The 21,807-nt window shown below is 29.5% G+C and overlaps 2 protein-coding genes across 2 annotated transcripts; both read right to left on the bottom strand.

Moving 5' to 3' along the window:
• Positions 1-138: 138 nt before the first annotated feature.
• LOC140990430 (uncharacterized) lies at positions 139-1,577 on the bottom strand. Its single transcript, XM_073460497.1, has 2 exons — positions 1,353-1,577; positions 139-1,191 (listed from the first exon to the last, which is right to left on the bottom strand). Exons 1-2 carry the CDS (start codon positions 1,575-1,577, stop codon positions 139-141), a joined length of 1,278 nt encoding a protein of 425 aa, XP_073316598.1.
• A 12,930-nt stretch (positions 1,578-14,507) lies between these two features.
• LOC140989663 (uncharacterized) lies at positions 14,508-15,119 on the bottom strand. The gene has a single exon (XM_073459390.1). The coding sequence runs from the start codon at positions 15,117-15,119 to the stop codon at positions 14,508-14,510; it is 612 nt and encodes a 203-aa protein (XP_073315491.1).
• Positions 15,120-21,807: the final 6,688 nt, after the last annotated feature.

The raw sequence follows: 21,807 nt of genomic DNA, 5'->3' as shown, positions 1-21,807 counted from the left end.
TAATTAACAGAATTCGAGGATGATTGTTTTGTTCAAACCCCACAATATTATGTGGTCCTTTGATAATATACCCCGGCTCAGCACTGGTTATTCGACGAACCATTTTGTATGCAACTCCATTTCATCTCGAGTAATGGCTTACATTTCACAAGCTGATAAAGTCTTCGGTGTACCGTGACCATTTGCGAAGCCATTTCCATTTACTATAACCTTTGAGTCTTCACTCTTCGCCATTTCAGATATTCCATTGTCGATAGCCTTAGGTCTTCCACATAAACTACACTCTGCATGGACTACAACCTTTGATATTTCATCATTTGTCTTTTCAGACACTCCGTTCTCGACAACCTCTGTCTCTTGTATTGTTGCACTTTTAGCAATAATATCATCATTTGGCTTTTCAGACACTCCGTTCTCGACAACCTCTGTCTCTTGTATTGTTGCACTTGTAGCAATAATATCATCATTTGGCTTCTCAGACACTCCGTTCTCGACAACCTCTGTCTCTTGTATTGTTGCACTTTTAGCAATGCCATTGCCATTTTCAGCAGTATTGGAACTACGAGAAGGCCCATCATCCCTCCACCGTCCATTCCCATTTGCACCCTCGTACTTTGGATCAACATAAGAATTTCCCAGTTGACCTAATGGCGTGTTATAACGATAGGATGGATAAAGTGCATTCACCCAAACTTGGGGACCATAGTGACCTGAATTTGATGTCCCGGCCATGTTAGCATAGGCATCGTAACAATAACCACCAATATTGGGACTAGGCCTTTGATAAATCGAATAAGGCGCATAACCCCAAGAAGCTAGGTAAGGATCATGGCAGTGAAAAGTTATTAGTGCCTCTCCTCTAGGTATGGCCCTTTTCACGTCGACCCACTTGTTCTTAAGCTGGTGGAAGCGATCGATCACCACTTTCTGTACTGATTCCTCGGAATCATAGATAACGAACCCGAAGCCCCGAGGCTTGTTGTTTTCTTTGTTGCACATGATCACTGAATCTACAATTTTACCAAAAGTTTCAAAGTAACCATCGAACTCCTCTTTAGTTAAACTTGGTGGCAAACCCCCCACGAAAACTTTATTGGTTTTCGATGGAGAACTGTTTTGGTTGCTGTCATTTACCGGAACTTCAAGCTGCAGGGGCTTCTTCTCTATTGGTCTCGGGATGTTAACGGCAACCTGTGAATCCCATTTTACTTACATTAACCAAGATCATCAACCATCGCAACACCAAACAAAAAATCGAAAAAAGAAATGAATAACCATCCAAAAAAACATACATCATAATAATACAAAACAGAAGAAAACGCGAAAAAAAAAAAGAGAGAACATTTGCTAACCCTTCTTCCGAGAATTTCGTGTTCCTCATTCTGCAGTGCTTTTTCCATTGAAGACTGGTCGGCGAAAGAAACAAATCCGAACCCTCGACTCACACCCGTGGCTCGATTTCTCATAACCTTGGCATTCTTCACTTCCCCATACTTGCTGAAATACTCTCTCAAATTTTCTGTATTAGTGCTATGTGTTATTCCCCCAACGAAAAGCTTATTGCTTTCAGACTCCATTGACTTCAGAATTGAGATAGCCAGGATCGTAGAGGGCGAAGAGGTTGTGCTGGATTAAGATCTTCTTTGATTTTCTTGAATTTTAGTTTGAGTTTTATCAGCATTATCTTAAATCCGAAATATATGTTACCCGCCAAATATAAAAATACCTTTTCCATTTGAGGCCTTGGCCACGTCAATTGCGCCGCCAAGCCAAAGTTTATATATATATATATAGATACAACACAAGTGGTTGTTATGATTGAGCAATTAAATATATCCAGGTTTTGTTGAGTTAAACGAGCAGCCTAACAGCGGATTATATTTAATTTAGTTGCAGCATATATATGCATTTTAGAATACCAATAGTGATTGATATAGAAAAGATTTGTGGCTACTCTTCCAAGGAAATATTGAAAGTGGGTTCATTTATCTACTACAATATTTACAATTATTATACTTAAAATGAATTAATGTTTTCAAAATCAGATCAAACAGGTAAGGAATTAGTCACAATATATATATAACTAAAATCGGAATATATGTATATAGTTATTTAGTTTTAAACTTTGATAAATATTTTTTTTGTCTATTTACATATTATATCTTTTAGGTTTTATAAATTTTAAAATATATTATTCATCATCCAACACTATTTAGTTTTTACAAAAATATTCTATTCATTTAGATAAACAATATTTTTCGTATAATTTACTCATAAATATATTATCTTTTTTACTTTAAAAAATAAAAAATTCACATATTATCTCTACAAATCAAATATTTAATATAATTACAATATCTTTATTAAAATAATAATTAAAATTATAACAAAATTTTATCAATCAACTCGATCTATTAATAATCATCATTATGGTTCATATATACATAATATTCATTATTTAATTATTTTACATCGCATGTGTGTTGTTCGTTAGTATTATATTAATATTTATATAATATAATAGTATTCCTGTATGACCGATTGAACCTTTTTTAAAATAGATCTGTTCGATCACCAATACGATTATGAAAACATTGAAATGAATATCTAAGAAAAATTATTTAAATACAACATTCAATTCATTTTTTATGATATATAAATTTTACTATTATTACAAATTTAAAAATGACTGAGATCAATTTTCAAAATTATATATTTAAACTTGGTCAAATTGACACGTGATATTCAATTTGGGATTACATGAAGTATTAAATATATATTTAGCAAAAAAAACTCTTATGAGTTAGTTTTATGGGTCAATTTTATGAGAGAAATTATCAACCCGACCCAAATCTTAAAAAAAAATATAATATTTTATTCCAAAATATAATTTTTCAAAGTGAATAGAGGGACTCGGTATTTATTTAATTTCTGGTAACTTCTCTCAGCTCATCTTGCCATATATACTCAGCAAATTTGAATGTTCAGAAAAAAAAATCTTCTTTTAACATATATGAATCACTTATGAGACAGTTTTACAGATCAATTTTATGACAAAAATTTTTGACTCGACCTAAATCATAAAAAAATAAACATTTTTTTCCAAAAATATAATTTTTCCCAGTGAATAGAGAGAATCAATATTTATTTAGTGTGGTGTATTCAATTCAGAGTTTTGATGACTTTTAATGACTTTTTCAAATGATAAACTTTTATGGATTTGATAGATTTTTATTGATTTTTATGGATTCACACAGATTTATAAACAAATTTATGTGGATTCATGTAGACTTTTTTGCAAGATTTTTGTAGAAATTTTTTTAATAGAATTTTATAAATTTTGTACTTAATTATAACATATTATTTCTTTATTAATTTCTTTGAACCAATAATTAATTGACATATATAACATATTCAGTTTGAAATAGTTTTTCAATATTTATATTAATAAATAAATATACTTATTTAAAAGTTAAATCATTTAATCATTATATGTGTATATATGTAGGTTTGTACGCATGTTTGTAAATTTTTTAAAATACATCAATTGATTAATATGTAATCTTGTTTTTGAATTGATAATATACATGTGAAAAGAATATTATTTAGCATTGTGTAGATATAATTTTATATAAAAATATCATAGTTGTTACGAGGCTATTCAATTATTAAGAATTAAGCGAAATTTTTTAGATCATCTTTTATTATTATTGAATATTACATTAATTTGTATAAATCATAAATTAAAAATCACATATGATATAAAAATAAAAAATTAAAAAATGAACAATCAGCCAAAAAATGAAAATTTTTTAAAAAAAAGATGAAAATAGATATAGAGATAGACTTCAAAAATTTGAGAGAATGATAAAGATAGTTGAGTGGAGAGAAGATAAGAAGAGAGGTGATGTGAAGCGATAGAGAGATAAATAAATAGCTTGTGTATGAGTTAGAAGTTTTAAAAATCCATCCAAATCTTTGGGTTGAACCAAATACAATTTTTGACAATATATAGTTGCACCTTAAGCTTTAATTTTTGTATGTATAGCCCATTTGGTATCAAAAGTTTTTTGATTAAAAAAGTGTTTTTTTAAGTTGGCTTTTAAAAGTGCTTTTTTAAGTAAAAGTTGCGTTAATATTGTGTTTAGATGAATAGATAAAAAGCACTTTTTTTAAATTAATAAATGTGTTTGGATACATATCATTAAAGTGCTTTTTTAACTCATTAATTTATATATATATATTTTATAACGGATTTCTAAACAAGTGTGATGTATAAATATAAATAATTAAATCCATACCAAAACAATAAAATATTGAAATCTTAAAAACCATAAAAACAATTGTTAATAACAATGGTTAATGTTTACATTCTACTTTAATTTATTTAAATAAAAACTAATAGTTCAATGTCGACCTTGTATTGACAGTAAATTTCTTATGTCATCTCTCAATTCTTTCATAGAATCCCATTTAGTTCAATAAAAACTAATAGTTCAATGTCCAATAAGTTGTGCCCACAGTGCAAAATATTTTCTCATAGAATCCTATTTATTTTTGAATTGTTTTTGATTCAAAGAAAGTCCCGTTCTCTCATGAAATTTTGAAACTAAATTTGTGTACCCCATTTTGTTTAAATGTTTGGTAGGCTTATTGCCGGATTCAATTTCTTTCTCACAAATTTTAAAAATATTTCGGTATTCTGATCAGTCCAATCCGCCTTATTATTCTCATCAGCAACAAATCCAGGTTCAACAGTCTCAATCGTATATCTAGGTAATTGACTTTGATTTGATAATCCTCGTTTAGGAGCTAACTTCGAATACATTCTATATTCAAAAATAAAACATAAAAAAACAATAGATTATCTAATTTACAATATCATAAATGAAAAAGTAATACAAACAAGGATTAAATAATATTACAGTAATATTATGGTATATAACATATTTTAATTAATATAATATTATATACGTAATACACAAGAATTGATGAATATTATATACGTAGTTGCAAAAAAATGGAATAAGCAAATACTTTCCCCTTCCTGACTTCCTGGATTTATCTGATCATTGACCGAATTGTAACATAATTATCTAATTCACAATACGTAATACAGACGTAAATGAATAGGGAGTATAGATTCTGCAGTAAAAAGAAAGCAGAAAAAATGAACGAAAAAAAACGTCGACGGAAAAAAAAAATTGTACCTTGTAGAAGAACGGAGAAAAGATTGAGAGGAGGCTACTGGTGGATGTTGTTTTTTAGGTTATTAAAAAAGCTAGTGAAAAAAGCTCTAAAATAGGGCTTTAAAAAAGCTCTAATTTCAACTTAAATAAGTGCTTTTTTAAGCACTAGAAGCCCACCCAAACAAGTTAAAATTAAAAAAGCAATTTTTTTTATTTAAAAAAAAACACTTTTTTAATTGTAGCTTCTTATACCAAACGGACTCAAAGTCATTAAAAGTTAATAAATCTCCTACATTGAATACACCCACCTTAATTTCACGTAACTTCTCTCCACTCGTCCTTCCATATATACTCAGCAAATTCGAATGTTCGAAAAACTCAGATCTTCTTTAACATATATTAATTACATATGAGACGGTTCTACGGATCAATTTTATGATAAAAATTTTCAACCCGACCCAAATCATAAAAAATTTACATTTTATTCCAAAAATATAATTTTTCACAGTAATTAAATAGAGGGACTCGGTATTTATTTAATTTCCTGTAACCTCTCTCCGCTCATCCTGCCATATATACTCAGCAAATTCGGATGTTCAGAAAACCAAAATCTTCTTTAATGTATATCAATTACCAATTTCTGTAAAACGATTTATTATTATATAAAACATAAAAACTTTTTGAAGGGAAAAAATTATAATTTCAATATCTAGGGAAAAAAATTTATAATTCAATATCTAATTAAATATTTAAAAAAATTCAAATTTGGAGATATATATAACATGATAGTTAAATATTGACCTATAAAAATTCAAGATAATAGCTTATGTGCACGTTGGAATACCATAGCTTCCGTGCATGAATAAAACATTTAAATTAATAACGCTGAATTTATAAAACAACTGTGAATTATAATAACGAAAGATGAAGCATTGTATGAGAGGAAAATATAACATAGTAAATACAAATTATATATAAAACGATGCAAAACTAAAAAAAAAAAAGTTTACTTCCCAAGAGCGGGGCAAGAAAAATGCTAAAATATGTATGTCCCGCCCTTGGTATGTCGAGATTTTGTTCGATAGTTCATGTGCATTTCGTAATTTTTAATATTTTATTAATATAATATTATTGTATATTAAATAAATAAATTTCGAGCACTTCGAGTACTTATTTTCGTGCAATTATTCATATATTTGTGAACATGTTCGAATCTTTCTAATCGAATTCGAACTCGAGCATTAATTTGAATCGAATACGAGCCAAAAATTTTAAAATTTTCAAAATTCCAATCGAACTCGAACTCGAACTCGAATAAAACTAGTTTGAGTCTTTAAATTTTTGCCATATTCGAATCGATTTAATTTAATTTGTTAACATGTCTAGTCCTGCGTCTACAAGAGGCCGGCCCAAATTATGATTACGTACGTATTTGTGTTTGTGAATATATTGTATATATCTATCTATACTACACTAAATATCTACCGAGAAACTCTCAATTTTTGAATTTTTTTAGGTTTAATTAAGAAAATATTTTTTCTTGTAACATGCATAAATTTCAGGTCTGAAATTTTTAAATCATTGTTTATATTTATTAAAATAACTTACTTTTTTTTTTTATTGAAACTTGAATTTTAATATTTTTAGTTGGACAAATTTTTCTATACTTGCTATTGATTAAAGCTAAGCCTCCCATAATAAATAAATTTTGATATGCTGAATAAGCTTTCTTCTAATTCCAAAATTATCTTTTAATCAATCGACTCTATATTTTATATTTTTCTTTTCAATGTATCCTTTTCTTTTTACCATTTCAATTGAAAAAACTCATAACTTCAATTTCATTTTATTTTTTAAAACAAACTACTCTTTTCATTTTTTTTAAGGGACCACATTGGGTGTTCTATACTCCTCCAATGTAATATAATGATCCTCTCTCGCCAGTCTGTTTTCTTCAATTCATATAAAATAAACAATTAGATATATAATCTTAATCGGGTTCACGAGTTTAATATCAGAATGTGTCCAACGAGCCAACTTGTGGCTTGTCCTTTATTGAGTTTAATGTAAAAAAAAATTTAATAATATTTTATGATTTTATCCAATTATAACATTTATTTTATATGTATACACATTCAAGCTGCATAGATAAAAATTTTAATATAAAATAAGTACCTAATGTATATCTCTCAACGTAAGATCGTGAAACTCATTAGAAATTTTACTGAAGATTCTAAATTGGTTCTCAGTCGATTCAGCCACACAAGATAATGATAAATTTCACTTAAACTTGAGACTAGCATTTATGATGCAAACGTCATGTTTCATTGATGAGGGTATAGAGATGATTATTCATATATATTTGCTGAACAACCCTCCTCATACTTTCTAAGTAGTTATCACGTATCGAATGAATTAGTTCGTGGTTATGATTGTACATCATTACTAGCATGTACTTTGATCTGTTTAACGATTCTATTGAGGTCCATTAGGTAGTAAGGTTACGTATAGTTTCGAAATACGTAGAGCCGTTCATTGTATTCGGGGAATATTCACCGCTCACATACAGGTGAATATATCTTATATGATCTGATGAGTTATTAGTGCAAAAAATCTCCAACCAGAATAAGACATGTGCATTATGGAAAGATATTTCTCTAGTTACACATATCGTGTCACTATTATTACTCGAAGATACATCACATCGTTTTTGAATTCATATGCAACTCTTGATATATAAATGATTGAATATTCGATCGAAATATATGAGCAGAAAGAACCTTACTATATGCTAACCACTGGGTGCAATCAGACTTGAGTTCTAAAGTTCTTGATCAAGGGGTTGATGAGAAGAATAATGCTAATTAGGATAAGTCAGAGTAAGAAAAAATGTTATTCTAAATCATATGATGTTGTGAACCCACATCTAGTTGTATCTCTGAACTATTGAAGATCACACAAGTATTTGATTATGTATTCCCGTTGAGATATTCGAATTCAATGAGTTGAATTTGACGACTGTTGTTTGATGGAGATAAAAAAGATTTCTTATAAAAGAATTCATAAATAGATTTATTATTGGAATTGTGGAAGTTAGCTTAACTACTAAGTAAGTAAGGAGAGTGCAAATGTCGATTTTAGTTAATGAGTTCACAAAACCGGAAGCTGCGAAAAATGAATATGTAGAAAATGTTTGTCTTTAAAATTTTAGTTATTCATTATATTAGTGAGATCACAATGATTTATTTAGTGAATTTAGAAAATGAGAATTAAATAATACATTATTTTCAACGAATACTAAATATAAGATTTTAATTGAATATTTTAAAAGAGTCTAGAATTAATTAATTGATTAATAATTAGTTAAATAATTAAATAATGATGATATATTTATATATTTTATCAAAAGTTGAAGATGACTTAATTATATATAATATTTAAAGAGTGAAAAATATCATATGAGAGTTTTAAATAATGAAAATATAGAATATTGATTCGAGGGGAATCTTGATGAGATTGGAATATTATATTTATTAAATACAATATATCAAAGTGTTGTAAAAAAAAAGATAACAATTAGCACAACAAGAAAATTAAGTTAATATTTTCCTTCACCTTCTCTTTATCCCCTATGATAATCGACACCACCTTGTCCAAGGCTCACGACCGAGCACTACCACGACACCAATCTTTGTCGATGTAGCGCTGTCGTTGCCTCACCGTAATTTTCAATTTATGGCGACTGATCAAATTATTCGCAACGCATAATTTCGAATGGATTTCTAGTGCAATCCACACGAGGAACAAAATTTCTGATTATGAACATGATTTGAAGGTTGAAGAAAGTTCGTAGAGATTTACAAGAATGACTAACTCCGCTAATCCTGAAATAGTTTGGTGGTGCATCGTTCTTAAATATAACGATAAATCAAAGCTTAACACCATTTAAAATGTTTTAAATCATAGACACCCAAAAACGTTTTGAACGTCAAAGCAGTATTTTTTTTTAAACTTATGTCGCTTCTTCGATGCGGAAAACGAAACTCTAATATTTAATTTGTGAGACGGATATCTGACCTGACGATACCCATGAAAATATTACTTTATATGTCTAAAGTCTTAGTTTTCATTGAACATATATATTTTTGTTACTTACATGTGTAGAAATATTATGTAGTATATAGTTTTGAGTAAAAAGTCACATTTTTTATGTCAAAAGTATATGTGCAATATATGTTGATTTGAGTGAAATATATAACTTTTTACGTCAAAAAATTATTTCATTACAGATGTGTATTGGGTCGATCCGTTTCACGGATACACATACGTAAGATCGTTTCACATAAGAATTTATTTCTACACATACAATTGCACACATACACACACCGAAAGAAGACAACTTTTATTCAACAGTTTTTTTTCGCACTGATATTTCTTCTTTATTCTTTAAAATTATCTTTTTATATATAATTGTTATGCCGCTAATTCAATAAATATTAAAATAATTTTTCCGCTTCAATATTAGATACAATATTATCTTATTTAATGGAATTTGAAAATTATTATAAATGACAGAAAAAAAATAGTTATTTGTATTATTTTATATATAAAAAACTATTGGTGACTAACGAGATGAAACTCGTAGTACATTATCTCGATTATATGATTCTGATTCTCGAGTGATCAGATAGCTACAAATCTCTTATCAGTATTTGGCACGTGCTGTGAGATTCCATGAAAAGAAACCTGACACGTACAACCCGCGTATGGTTATACCTTTTGACAAAAGAATGTCACTTTTTTTTATTCACGACTCCATTCAAATTTAATTGCACAATACTTGTTCCTAATTTCTTACGAAAATCATCTCTAAAATTTATACTATAATATAATATTTTTTATTTTAATATAAGCTCTGGATTTTTTTATAGAAAATTATTAAATACCGATTATTAATGTAAATGTCGCCGATGCCATGATATTGCATGGACAATTAGCGGCTCCTGGCAGGTTTCTAGACGGAGGGAATATGATTGAACTGATCTTACACCGGAAAGAGAGGGATTCCGAAACTATTCATGAATGAGACTGTGCAGTTGAGGAATGTTTAAAAGATTTGATATATGCTACTAATATCAAGAAGATGCATCTTCTTTTCGGCATCTCATCACATAAGAACTCCAAAATTAAGCGTGTTTGTCTTAGGATAATTTTGGGATGGGTGACCCTCTGAGAAGTTTCATATGGTGCGTGTGAGTGAGGACAGTCGTCGAATCAGGGAAGTTACAATGTTAGTATGAAAAAGTATGAACACAAAGTTGACAAAATAGCCTTACCTAGTTTTTAGGAAAATCAAATTTAACATGGAAGATAACATAAAAATCATGGCTTCAAATCCTAAGTTTTTATTTATTTTTAATAACTTATAGTTTATCTGACACAAAACTTTAAATGTAAGATGAAGTTTTGAGTTCGAAATCTAATGACTACAAAACCACTTCCCAACTAAAAAACCTACATACAACCATGATCCGAAAAACAAAAACCGTTACATAATAGATGTTCAATGTTGAATTCGAAACATTTGATGCATGTTTAGTTTATTAATTCTATATCTATTTTATTCAATCTTTAACTTGTGTATAACTAGATATTTCAGAAATATTGTTATACATCATCACGATTATATATATTGTAAATACGAGAAATTTCAAGTTATCATAATGCATATACGGGTGAACATTTAATAATACACGTGAGATCCGCTAAAAAAATTATCGACCTAATAAATGTCCATCTTTATATACATAATTGAGATAATGACATAAGTATAGCATCTCATTTAACGCATATGTGGCTATCAATATAAATTTTATTTTCTTTTGATAGACGTGAATGAGAGAGACTGAGAGCATTATTTGAAAAATGAGAAGAAAAATTCATCACGGAAAAAACTTAAAAGCAGTTGAAAAAGGTCATAGTGAAGGATAAAAAGGCAAAATAAATAAAGATTTTCAATTGTATAAAGTTTATTATAAATCCAAAAACTGTAATATGATTCTCTTTTGACTAACAAATAGTTTTTTGAGACTAGTCGACGTTTTCTTTCAGATTCGATTTAATAAATAATTTTTTTTAATAAAAACAAATATGTAGCATGTTTCATATATCCACCAAATAATGAATTTATTTTTAGTCCAAAGTTATGTAATTTTTTTTCATTTTTTTTCTTCGTTGAATGAAATTTTAGGGGAAATTAATGTTTTTATGCATTATTCATCTGAATATTATATTTAAAAAAAAGGCTGTGGAATTTCATGTTCTTTTTTGTTGAAATTTAATTTCTTGAAATATCGTCGGAAGTTTCTTATCTTAGGTAATATGAAATATAAGGGATTCACACATTCTAAATTCAATCAACAAATCTTTGGGGTACTAAATACTTTTAAGGGAAAAAGTGCAACAATTGTCTTGTATATTTTTATTTTTACGGTTTTAGTAGTAAATGTTATCAAAATTTGATCTTAGTTATGTATATTTCAATATTTTGAAATGTTAGTCATTTTTTATATTTTCGTTTCGCGTCACGTCAGCTCTTCAATAGGGAAAAAAAGTAAAACCACGAACAGAAGAAATAAAATTGCAAAAAGAATCATAAATAACAAATTAAAACTAAAATTTATTATTTAAATGATCAAATATATAAATAAGCACAAATTCAATTGTTTGAATCATAATATAAATAATATATTTGATCATAACAGAGAGAAATTTCATGTCTTGCTTTGTTTTCGAGATTGAATAATCACTTTAATAATACAAACAATCATGATATGTCATGTGTATAGCACGAACTTTCAAGCATAGTGGGTAGTTCATGAAACACATGCGTACATATCCCATCTTATATATAAAAAAATTATGTTTTTTTTTTATTTTTTTTCTGAATTAAGAGAGGAGATTGTTAAAATCGAGTTCGGAATTCGAAAATATAGAACTTTGATGAAAAATAGGTAATTACAAGTCATTGGCAGAAGACCCGTATATATTAAAATGACATATGTGGGGAATATCCATCGACCGTCGCACCTCTTATAATAATATCAAACCTTTACTTAGTCTCCCACTAATTAACAAATAGTTAATCCACCCTAAAACTGTAATTAATTAGTCGTTGAAATTAGAGCTGAAATGTCCATCTATTTAGTCATGTACGTAAATAAAATCGATTCAGAAACGATAGTAAATTAAATAATATTAAAAAAAATTGATATCTAAACTACATATAAAATTGAGAATTTTTCTAATACTATTTGACAAATCCTATTTTCCAAGTATTTAAATTCTTAACTATATATTGAAGATCCAACATGATTTCCTTTACAAAAATTCACATACTCTGATATCTATTTCTTTATGACGTCTTTCCACTCGATCCCTGAATACTTAACCCTTCCTCGGCTAAAACTACAGCTATCATTAATTAAAGTCGACTTTTAAAGAGGAATAAACNTTTTTTTTTTTTTTTTTTTTTTTGTCTTTTTCTTGTAAGGAAAACGGGTAATTCCACAAGTTGCAGGTGTATATTCTTTTAAAATTTTATTTTCTTGGTCCAAACTTTTTTTATTAATATTTTCTGCATAAGTACTATCCCATTTTTTTATATTAAATTCTTAAAACTGGCACAATTTTGTTGTACTTGATCGAATACCAATCAAGATAAAGCAAAAGGAAAAAAAAAGTGGATTTGAAAATTTGGTCTATGTGGGACTTGCTTGTCCACATAAAGATACTCTTCCCACCTCTGGTTGATTTTTTTTTTTAGGACAAAACCAAATTATGTAATAGATAAGTCAGAAACAGTTACATCTATCAACCACGATGTGTAAGAGTTATCACCTCAGAACACGGGTGAAAGACCAGTTTGTTAGACTTTTCTTTCATAATCGAACAAACCGAACATTCTAGGAAAAATAATTGTTATTGTTTTTTTGTTGAATCAGTACGAATATTTCAATTTGGTAGAATACCAATTTGGTGAATTATATTTTTATGAGTTTAAGTTAGATGGAAAATATATATATATATACCTGGTCACTTTGATTCAGATTTCAATTTGGTTGGTTCAATTGGAATCGAATGCTCAGCCATATATGTGTAAGTGGATTCACTAAGGATAAGCACTTCTATAATTTTAGTTGTCGATATCTGGATGAGTCTAATTTACCCCTTTTTTTTTTTTAATTTTTGGTTATGTAATTTACGGTTTCAGTCAATTCTTTATCATCAAGCGGTATTACGGCACAAAAGTAAATTATTTATATTTATCTGATAGAAATTAAATTTTATATATAAATATATTGTCAGTTTTATTAATATTTTTCAATTCTCCTTAACACGCTACTTCAAATTATGAAGTAAAACACTAACCATAACTGGCCATGAACGGCTATGATATATACTACTTCATTGATAACTAATTCACATTATGAAATAAATTAAAACACTAACGATAACAAATCATTTACGATTCGTGTGTATAATTCAAAGTTTTTTTGGTATTAAATAATTTTTATCTGATCATTAATAAATAAATTTTTAAATATCACTTGAATTTCAATACTTAATTTAATTTTTTTAATCTGAGAACAATATAGAGTCAAATAATTAGCTAGTATTTATTAATTATCAAAGTTTTTATACTCACTCCACTACTTGCCTTTATTATATAATATAACACGAATCCTCCACTTTTTCTTTGGGATATTATGTATTTTCTGTTGACACGTTATTTAAAGGAGACGCTGGTCTCTCAGTATGAAATAATATATCAATTTGTATTTTTATATATACGTGTGATAATATATCAATTTCAATTTCAATGATTGATTTTCCATCCACTTGCTTTAATGAGCGATTGATAATTGGATTTTGTTTTGTAGGCGATATGGACGTGGAACCAAGAAAAATATATAGCTAAGAAAAAAAATCATAATGGGAAAACGACAATAATTATAATAATATATGAAATTAATAGTAAAACTATATATGTAGATACATAGCTAGGGTAACACTAATCAATCAAAGCCTTCTAAAATGAAATAAACCCATACTTTGGAGAGACTTTAATTACAAATAATTTACTGTGTTAGCCAAAAACAAACCATTTTTCCCAAACCAATCCCAAAATTCATCTCTAAATTTCTTCGAAAACTATATTTAACTCGAGAGAGAGAGAGAGATAGAGGGGGGGATTTTCACGCCTGTTCGATAGTGCGAATTGATGATTATTAAGCAGATTTTAGTTTATTAATTAAGTCATGTAATCAAAGAGTGGTGCTGTAGTTGTCCTCCATTAGTGGACGTGAAGTTATTGCATGGACATGCAGAGGAATTCAGGTTCTGCTGAAGCTGACGGACCAGAAGAACTTGCCGTATGTCCCACAATCTTTGGCGGAGCATCGCCGATTCCGACCGAAGGTACTCATTTTCACGGAGGACCAATTGGTTCTGGTGCACCACTAAACTCAGACGGTTCATTGTTTGCCGGTTCGAGACCTTAATCCGGTTCACCTGGTTCCTCAGGTTTTCCAAGTGTTTCTGTTGCCGCATGCGGGACCGCCGGGCTGATTCTCGGTTCGACATCATGCGTTTATGCTTTCGTTCATCTATGACCGAACCTGAATTTGAGTTCTTAGAGGTATTTAGAACCGGTTCTGTATAGCCGGAATCCGGAATAGTTAGGACTTGAGTGTGTTTGTACGAACCGGAGTTGGAACTCTCCGGTTCGTGGGAGGTCGGTGGTGGGGTGACGACCAAAGCCGGTTCGTGTGCGTGAAAGACAAAAGGAGGTTCTTTATCATCAGAAACCCCCCAAGGAGATAGACCGGGTTCGAAAGCCTCGAATAGGTTTTCGAAGGATGAAAACATGGCTGGGGCTGTAGATAACATAAGGAGAGAAGAGAGGAGGGGAAAAGGGAAGAATGTAAGCGCAGGGAGCCGGTATTTATCGGCAAAACAATGAGTAATTTTGGGACTAAGTTAGGGGCAGTTTAGTCTTTTGGCGCGGTTAACTTTTGAGTCATGAACCACTATTTGTGGTGGGGTTTAGTATCCTTTTAATTGTGCTTACGTCAGCGTGTGGGTCATTTTTTAAGCTTAGTTCTGAAGAAAAACATGTGGGATCTGTCCGGACACGTGTCGGTTCTCGGTAAGCTGTTTGGTGACATAGTTAATGTGGTTTGTGTTTGGTAGGTTTGGTCATTGCTTTTGAGCCTCTCATTAATTAATTAAGTAACCCAATTTCGGCACTTTTAATTTTAAAGATAAAAACTTGTGTGAGACGTCTCATGGATCATATTTTGTGAGACATATATTTTATTTGGGTCATGTATTAAAAAGTATTATTTTTTATGTTAAGAGTATTATTTTTTATTGTGAATATCGGTAGGGTTGACCCGTCTCACAGATAAAGATTCGTGAGACCGTCTCACAAGAGACCTACTCTTAATTAAAACTCTAAGATGAGAGTCTCGTATTTAAGATTCAATTATAATAAATATATTACTCGATTAAAAAACCGAAGAGAATTTTTTTTAAAAAAAAATTTGTTTTAGATTTTTAATATATGTTTTATTTGTTTTTAAAATATCAAGACAACGTTATACATGTTAAATAAAAGAGGGCAGCCCGACATGCGTACTTATATGTGGTGGAAAATGGCATTTGATTTTGATACGTGTTCTTAAGTGAATATTTGTGGTGGCTTTAATAATTTACAATTAATTTTGTTGATTGCGACAACGACCGAGTACTCGCCTTATCAAGTTCTTTCTTGTGTCTTTTAGGCTTTTACACTAACTTACTTGGAAAATATTAAAATTAGAACTAAATAAAATAAGTGGTTATTTTCCCGAAGCAAAATAAGTCTGTGCGCCTAATTATTTATTTGTTAGAACATGACAATTTTAATGCAGTTGAGTTTTTAAGGTGAATGGAAATTATATAATTAAGAAAAGTGATGCATAACCGATAACTAAACAATTTCGGAGTTTAATAAATAACACTTATTTTCCATATTTCAATTTTAAATCAGATGTCAAAACTTTTAAATTTGTAAGAAAATCATGTATGCAATTTCGTAACTTCATTAACGGTTTTCGATATATAATTAAAGAGTGTTTGACAGAGCTGGTAAGAGGTAAAAAAACAGCTTATAAGCTCTCATGATTTGTTTGATAAGAAAAATTGCAAACAACTTATAAGCGGTCAAAATAAGTTGTTTGATAACTTATAAATTGTTTTTTAAAAAAGTTAGAATACAGAGAGTTGATTTGTTTAATATAAAAATAAAGAAAATATTGAGATTGTGTATCAGATTTTAAACACAGCGAAATATATTAATTAAACACACAAATAAAATTTAATGACTAAAATAAGACAGAATACATCATGCACAGTACAAGTATAATAAACTGTGCATCATGGCAAATTATTCACTAGAAAATTGTAAATAGCTTACAAAACCAATACTAGTGAAATTACGAAAAATTATACCCCTTAACATATCAAGGAAGTAAATTGCATATCAAATAAAAATAAACAAAACCACGAATGCAATAACTGTATTGCTGAAACCCGAGGCCACAAATAACTCTTTAACCAACACTTTACACAAGTGTTATCTTCGAATGTCTCCAACACCTCACAACAACACAACAAATAGTGTGAATCGATCACGAAAAACCTTCACTGATGTAATTTTTTGCTCTTCCTTTGACTCTCAAATACATCGTCTCAAAACCACTTGTCGCAACATCAATGATATCTTATTTATAGACTTCATTTGCCCTAAAGTTTATTAATTTTATAGAGTCTTACACAAATAAAAAAACAAGAATTTTATTAGGAAATAAACTCTTTTGAACAATATTATAATATCTAGATATCTTATAATATATATCAATAATATCACAATATTATCAAACAAAGAAAATATCAATATTAAAGAAAATTTTATTAGTCTAAAAAAAAAAAATTCTATATTTTAATACATCAATATTTTCAACAATGAAAAAATTAATTAAGAAATAAAATATTCATTTCAATCTATTTACATTAATTCATAGTATCTTATAATTTTGACAACAAAAAGATTTTATAATACCAAAAACATTAATATCTTTAAGTTATTTAAAATAAATTCATTCAAACACTTTAACAACTTACTTTTAAAATAAGACCTCACGGCTTATAAGCTGCTAAAACAAATTATAAGATATAAGAACTTAAAAGCTGTTTTAAATAAGTTTAGTTAAACATCGTGTTACCTCGTAAAATAATAATCTAATCACTTTCACCACATAGTGTATCCGCTAAAATCATTACAAAATGGTTAAATTAATTCCTACGTTATTCCTTGTCCACTTTGATTGATTAAGAATCGCCATTGTTTGTTCATGGATTCCGTTAATGATTGCTTAGCTTCATCTTTCCGTAGCAGGAATCTTTATAAACTAATCTTATTCGGACAAAACGGAGCATAATTAAGAAAAAGCGGGGTAAAACTTTACGGCGTAATTTGAAATTTAATGGTTAGCATGTTGCTCCCTTTAATTGTTTCAATCACCTCTATAAATTGTTCGATTTCATTATTATATTTTAGTTGCTTTTCCCCCAGGTGTGTACTGCATGCAATTTTATTATTAACAAGCCCGTAAGTAATTAATGTGACACTAGGTCCAAGAATTAACAAGATTTTGAAATTGTGTAGGTACGAGACTATATATTCGAAGAATGCTTTAAAGATTAGATGTCTCCTACTTATATCAATAAGATACATCTTTTGTTTTTGCCAGGAGATAAACACTTAGAAACTTCAAAGTTAAGCGTGATTGACTTGTGACAATTATGAGATGAGTAACTTTTTGGAAAATTTCTCAGAGTGCGTGTAAATGATGACATAAGCACATTATAAATATCTGTATTAATACAGTGGAGAGAATCGTTGAATCTGAAACGTGTCAATTAATATACCAGTTTAAAAAAAAATAATAAATAAAACTATTATAATGTTTCCCCCATTTCTGCTATTCCTCGACTTTTGCATGATGCATGACTTTTCTTCGTTTAATGAGACCCTACGTTGTAAATATTTCTCCACTTTAGATCCAATTATAATCATCGGTCCAAACATTGGGGGTTCTTATTTGACTCAACATAAAAATATTTTTTAATGCAAAATTTATCACGAGGGTAATATCTTTAAAGTAGATTTAACTAAATCCCTTTGAATTATTCGATAAAAATTTTATTAAAAAAATTACAATTTTAGTCATGTAAGTTGTCAAGTTTTGGGTTTTACTCCTGTAATTTGTCAAAGTTTGATTTTCATATATTAACTTTTTTTTTTTACTTTTATTCTTTTTTTCTCGAATCTCTAAATCCATCTAATATGATTTTTTTGGTATTTATTATCTCGTACACGACACCTGCGGTGAGAGTTAAGCCAATATGACTCAAATTAAAATTATCCTATAAAAAAGAGAAAAATAAAACAAAATTACCCTCAATACTTCAAAACAATAGGAAAAAAGTTTGTCGTTTTCTTTTATTTTTGTTTATATATATTTTAATATGTGTAATACAAGCTTTATTCTTGTCACATGAACCACATGAAAAAGTATTAGTATCAAATAAGTGATATTCGATGGATTTAATGTTTTCGGGAAAAAGAACAAAAAAAATTTAAATTATTGGATGAAAATCAACTTTTACAAATTACAAGACTAAACTAAAATATTCAACTTGCCGCTCTAAAATTGTAATTTTCTAAATTTTATAAGCTTTCTTCCGCTCCATCCTCTCGCTTATCCGATCCAGGAATTTAATCGTCTGGCTGATGGTTAATTATTAATATTTCATTAATATGTGTTTTTTTTTTTGAAAAATTAATATGTATTTTTTTGAAAGTAAGTACGTAGTTTAAGATTGATGAAAAATTGAACTAAATATAACAATTATCAGGAAATTATAGAAATTAATTTTTTTAAATATATTTATAACAAAAATGATTAAAAGAAAGTATATAAATTATTTTTTAAAAAATATATTTATAACAAAAATGATGAAAATGATTTGATAATACTTATGCTGATTTTTTATAGAGATGTTAAAATGGATTAAACATGTAGGACATACACATCTCATCGTGTAAAATAGGTAAGTTGGGTTTCAATTAGGCATGCTTAACGGACCGGTTCGGGCCGGAACCGACCCGGAACCGGTCCGATAAGCCCGGAACCAGATCCGGTATGTGAGAACCGGACCCGAAACCAAACACAATCCATTAATTTGTGTGTTGAACCGGTTCAGTATTTTCTGAACCGGTTCAACCGGTTCCGGATCCGGTTCCAAACCGGTTCCGGGACGTATCCGGAACCGACCCGGAACCGGACCCGAAACCGGACCCGGATCCGACAATCGAATTTTAAAAAAAAAAAAAAATTAAAAAAGGCACTTGGCAGCCGTTGGCCCAAGGCTGAACATTTGCAGAAGCCGCCATTTCAGTAGCCGTTTTTCAACGGCTACTGAAATGGTTTATTTATTTTTTTTTAAATTTGGCCCCCAATTTTGGGGGTCAAATTGCAAATATATATTTATTTTTTAACCCTCAAAATCACCTATAAATACAAGTCATTTTTCATATTTCACATATCAATTTTCTCTCAACTTCTCATTTCTCTACAATCAATATATTTCTTTGCTATCATTTCTCCAAATATATTCAATAATTGTGTTATAATTTTATCTATAATCCATATTATTTTTATTGTTATTTATTTAATATTTCGCAATTTACTCATACAAATATTCGAATTTCAATGGCATCGTCTTCAAACCGTCGTGGTGGTCGTGACGAATACGCTCCCGATTTTGGTGAACATTTTGGCTACATTCCCGACTTTGATGAAGTTGAACCTGGTCACGAGGATGAAGAAGCCATGGAACTCCCCAACAAAGATGTAGGGACGCCATCGTCTACTCGAGCAAGCAACACAATGTCAACGAGCACGACGACAGCCCGTGCAAAGCGAAGCAAAGTTTGGGATCACTTTGATATTGAACAACAAGGTACGAATAACTCTTTTGCCGTTTGTAAAATTTGTAAAACGAGGTATTCTTACAAAACGGGTGGTGGTTCCGGTGGTACCGGTACTTTGAAAAAACATTTAGTTAAGGTACATAAACTTGACCCTGATACGCTACAACCATTTGGTAGGGAACCAATACAACAACAAATTAATCCTTTTAGTGGTAAAGCTTTTACAATTACAAAAGAAATTTCTCGGAAAGCTATCGTAAAGTTTGTTACCAAATGTTGTCAACCTTTTATAATAGCTGAACAAGAAGGTTTTGTTGAATTTACTAGTACTATTCAACCTGGTTTTCATAATATTTCTAGGCACACACTTAAAAAATATTGTTTTGATATTTACAAAGAATATAAAGAAACACTAAAATCGCATCTTTCAAATATTTCTTGTAGAGTTAGTTTGACAACTGATATTTGGACTAATTTAAAATATGAATCATATCTTGTTGTTACATGTCATTGGATTGACGAAACTTGGACTATGCAAAAAAGAATTTTAGCGCTAGATCATTTAGAATCGTCTCACAACGCATACACTATAGCTAGATATGTTTTAAATGTTGTTAAGATTTATGGCATACAAAATAAAATAATGTCGATAACGTTAGATAATGCGAGTGCCAATACTCTTGCAATTAAATATCTTAAAGATTCACTAAAACCAATTTTAGAAGGTAATTTGCTTCATGTTAGATGTGCGTGTCATATTATCAACTTATGTGTTAAATGTGCTTGTGATGAACAAATGTCCACTGTAATAGAAAAATTCAAATTATGTGGGAAATTATTACGTGAAAGAAGATATGGACGTGACTGGAAAGCACTAGTCGAATCAACCGGAATTAAATTTAAAAAATTTCCTCTTCCTATTGAAACTAGATGGAATTCTTTATATCACTTGCTTCATACTTTATTACGTTTTCAAGATTTAGTTACTCCGTATTATAATAATATTACAACACAAGCTTTAATGCTAACAGACGATGATTGGAATATTTTGAGTAAATGTGTTTCTTTGTTAGAAATTTTTAAAGAAGCAACCGAAAAATTTTCTGGCATTAACTACCCTACTTCAACCATGTTTCTACCTTTGCTTTTCAATATGTTTTATAAATTTATTGAATATCGCGATGATTCTATTATGCGTGATTTTGTTGCAAATATGGAAAACAAATTTTTAAAATATTGGGAAACTATCCCAATTGTGCATGGTTTAGCAACATTACTTGATCCTACTCAAAATCAAGGAGGATTAGACGTGTTCTTTGAATATTATGCTAAATTTCTTGGGAAGAATGTTGACGATCAAAAGAAGTCAATCATGCATTCTCTCCAAGAATTGTTTGATTTGTATGCTAGTGAACAATGTGATGAACCGAGTGCGCAGTCGGAGGAGATGCCGACATATAAGAGCAAAAGTGGAGCACTGAACTTCTTTCAAAGTTTGAAACGACAAAAGTTCAA

Source organism: Primulina huaijiensis, chromosome 1, assembly GCF_012295235.1.
Source record: "Primulina huaijiensis isolate GDHJ02 chromosome 1, ASM1229523v2, whole genome shotgun sequence".
NCBI lineage: Eukaryota > Viridiplantae > Streptophyta > Magnoliopsida > Lamiales > Gesneriaceae > Primulina > Primulina huaijiensis.
The sequence above is the reverse complement of the archived record's forward strand: the minus strand, read 5'-3'. Positions and strand labels throughout refer to the sequence as shown.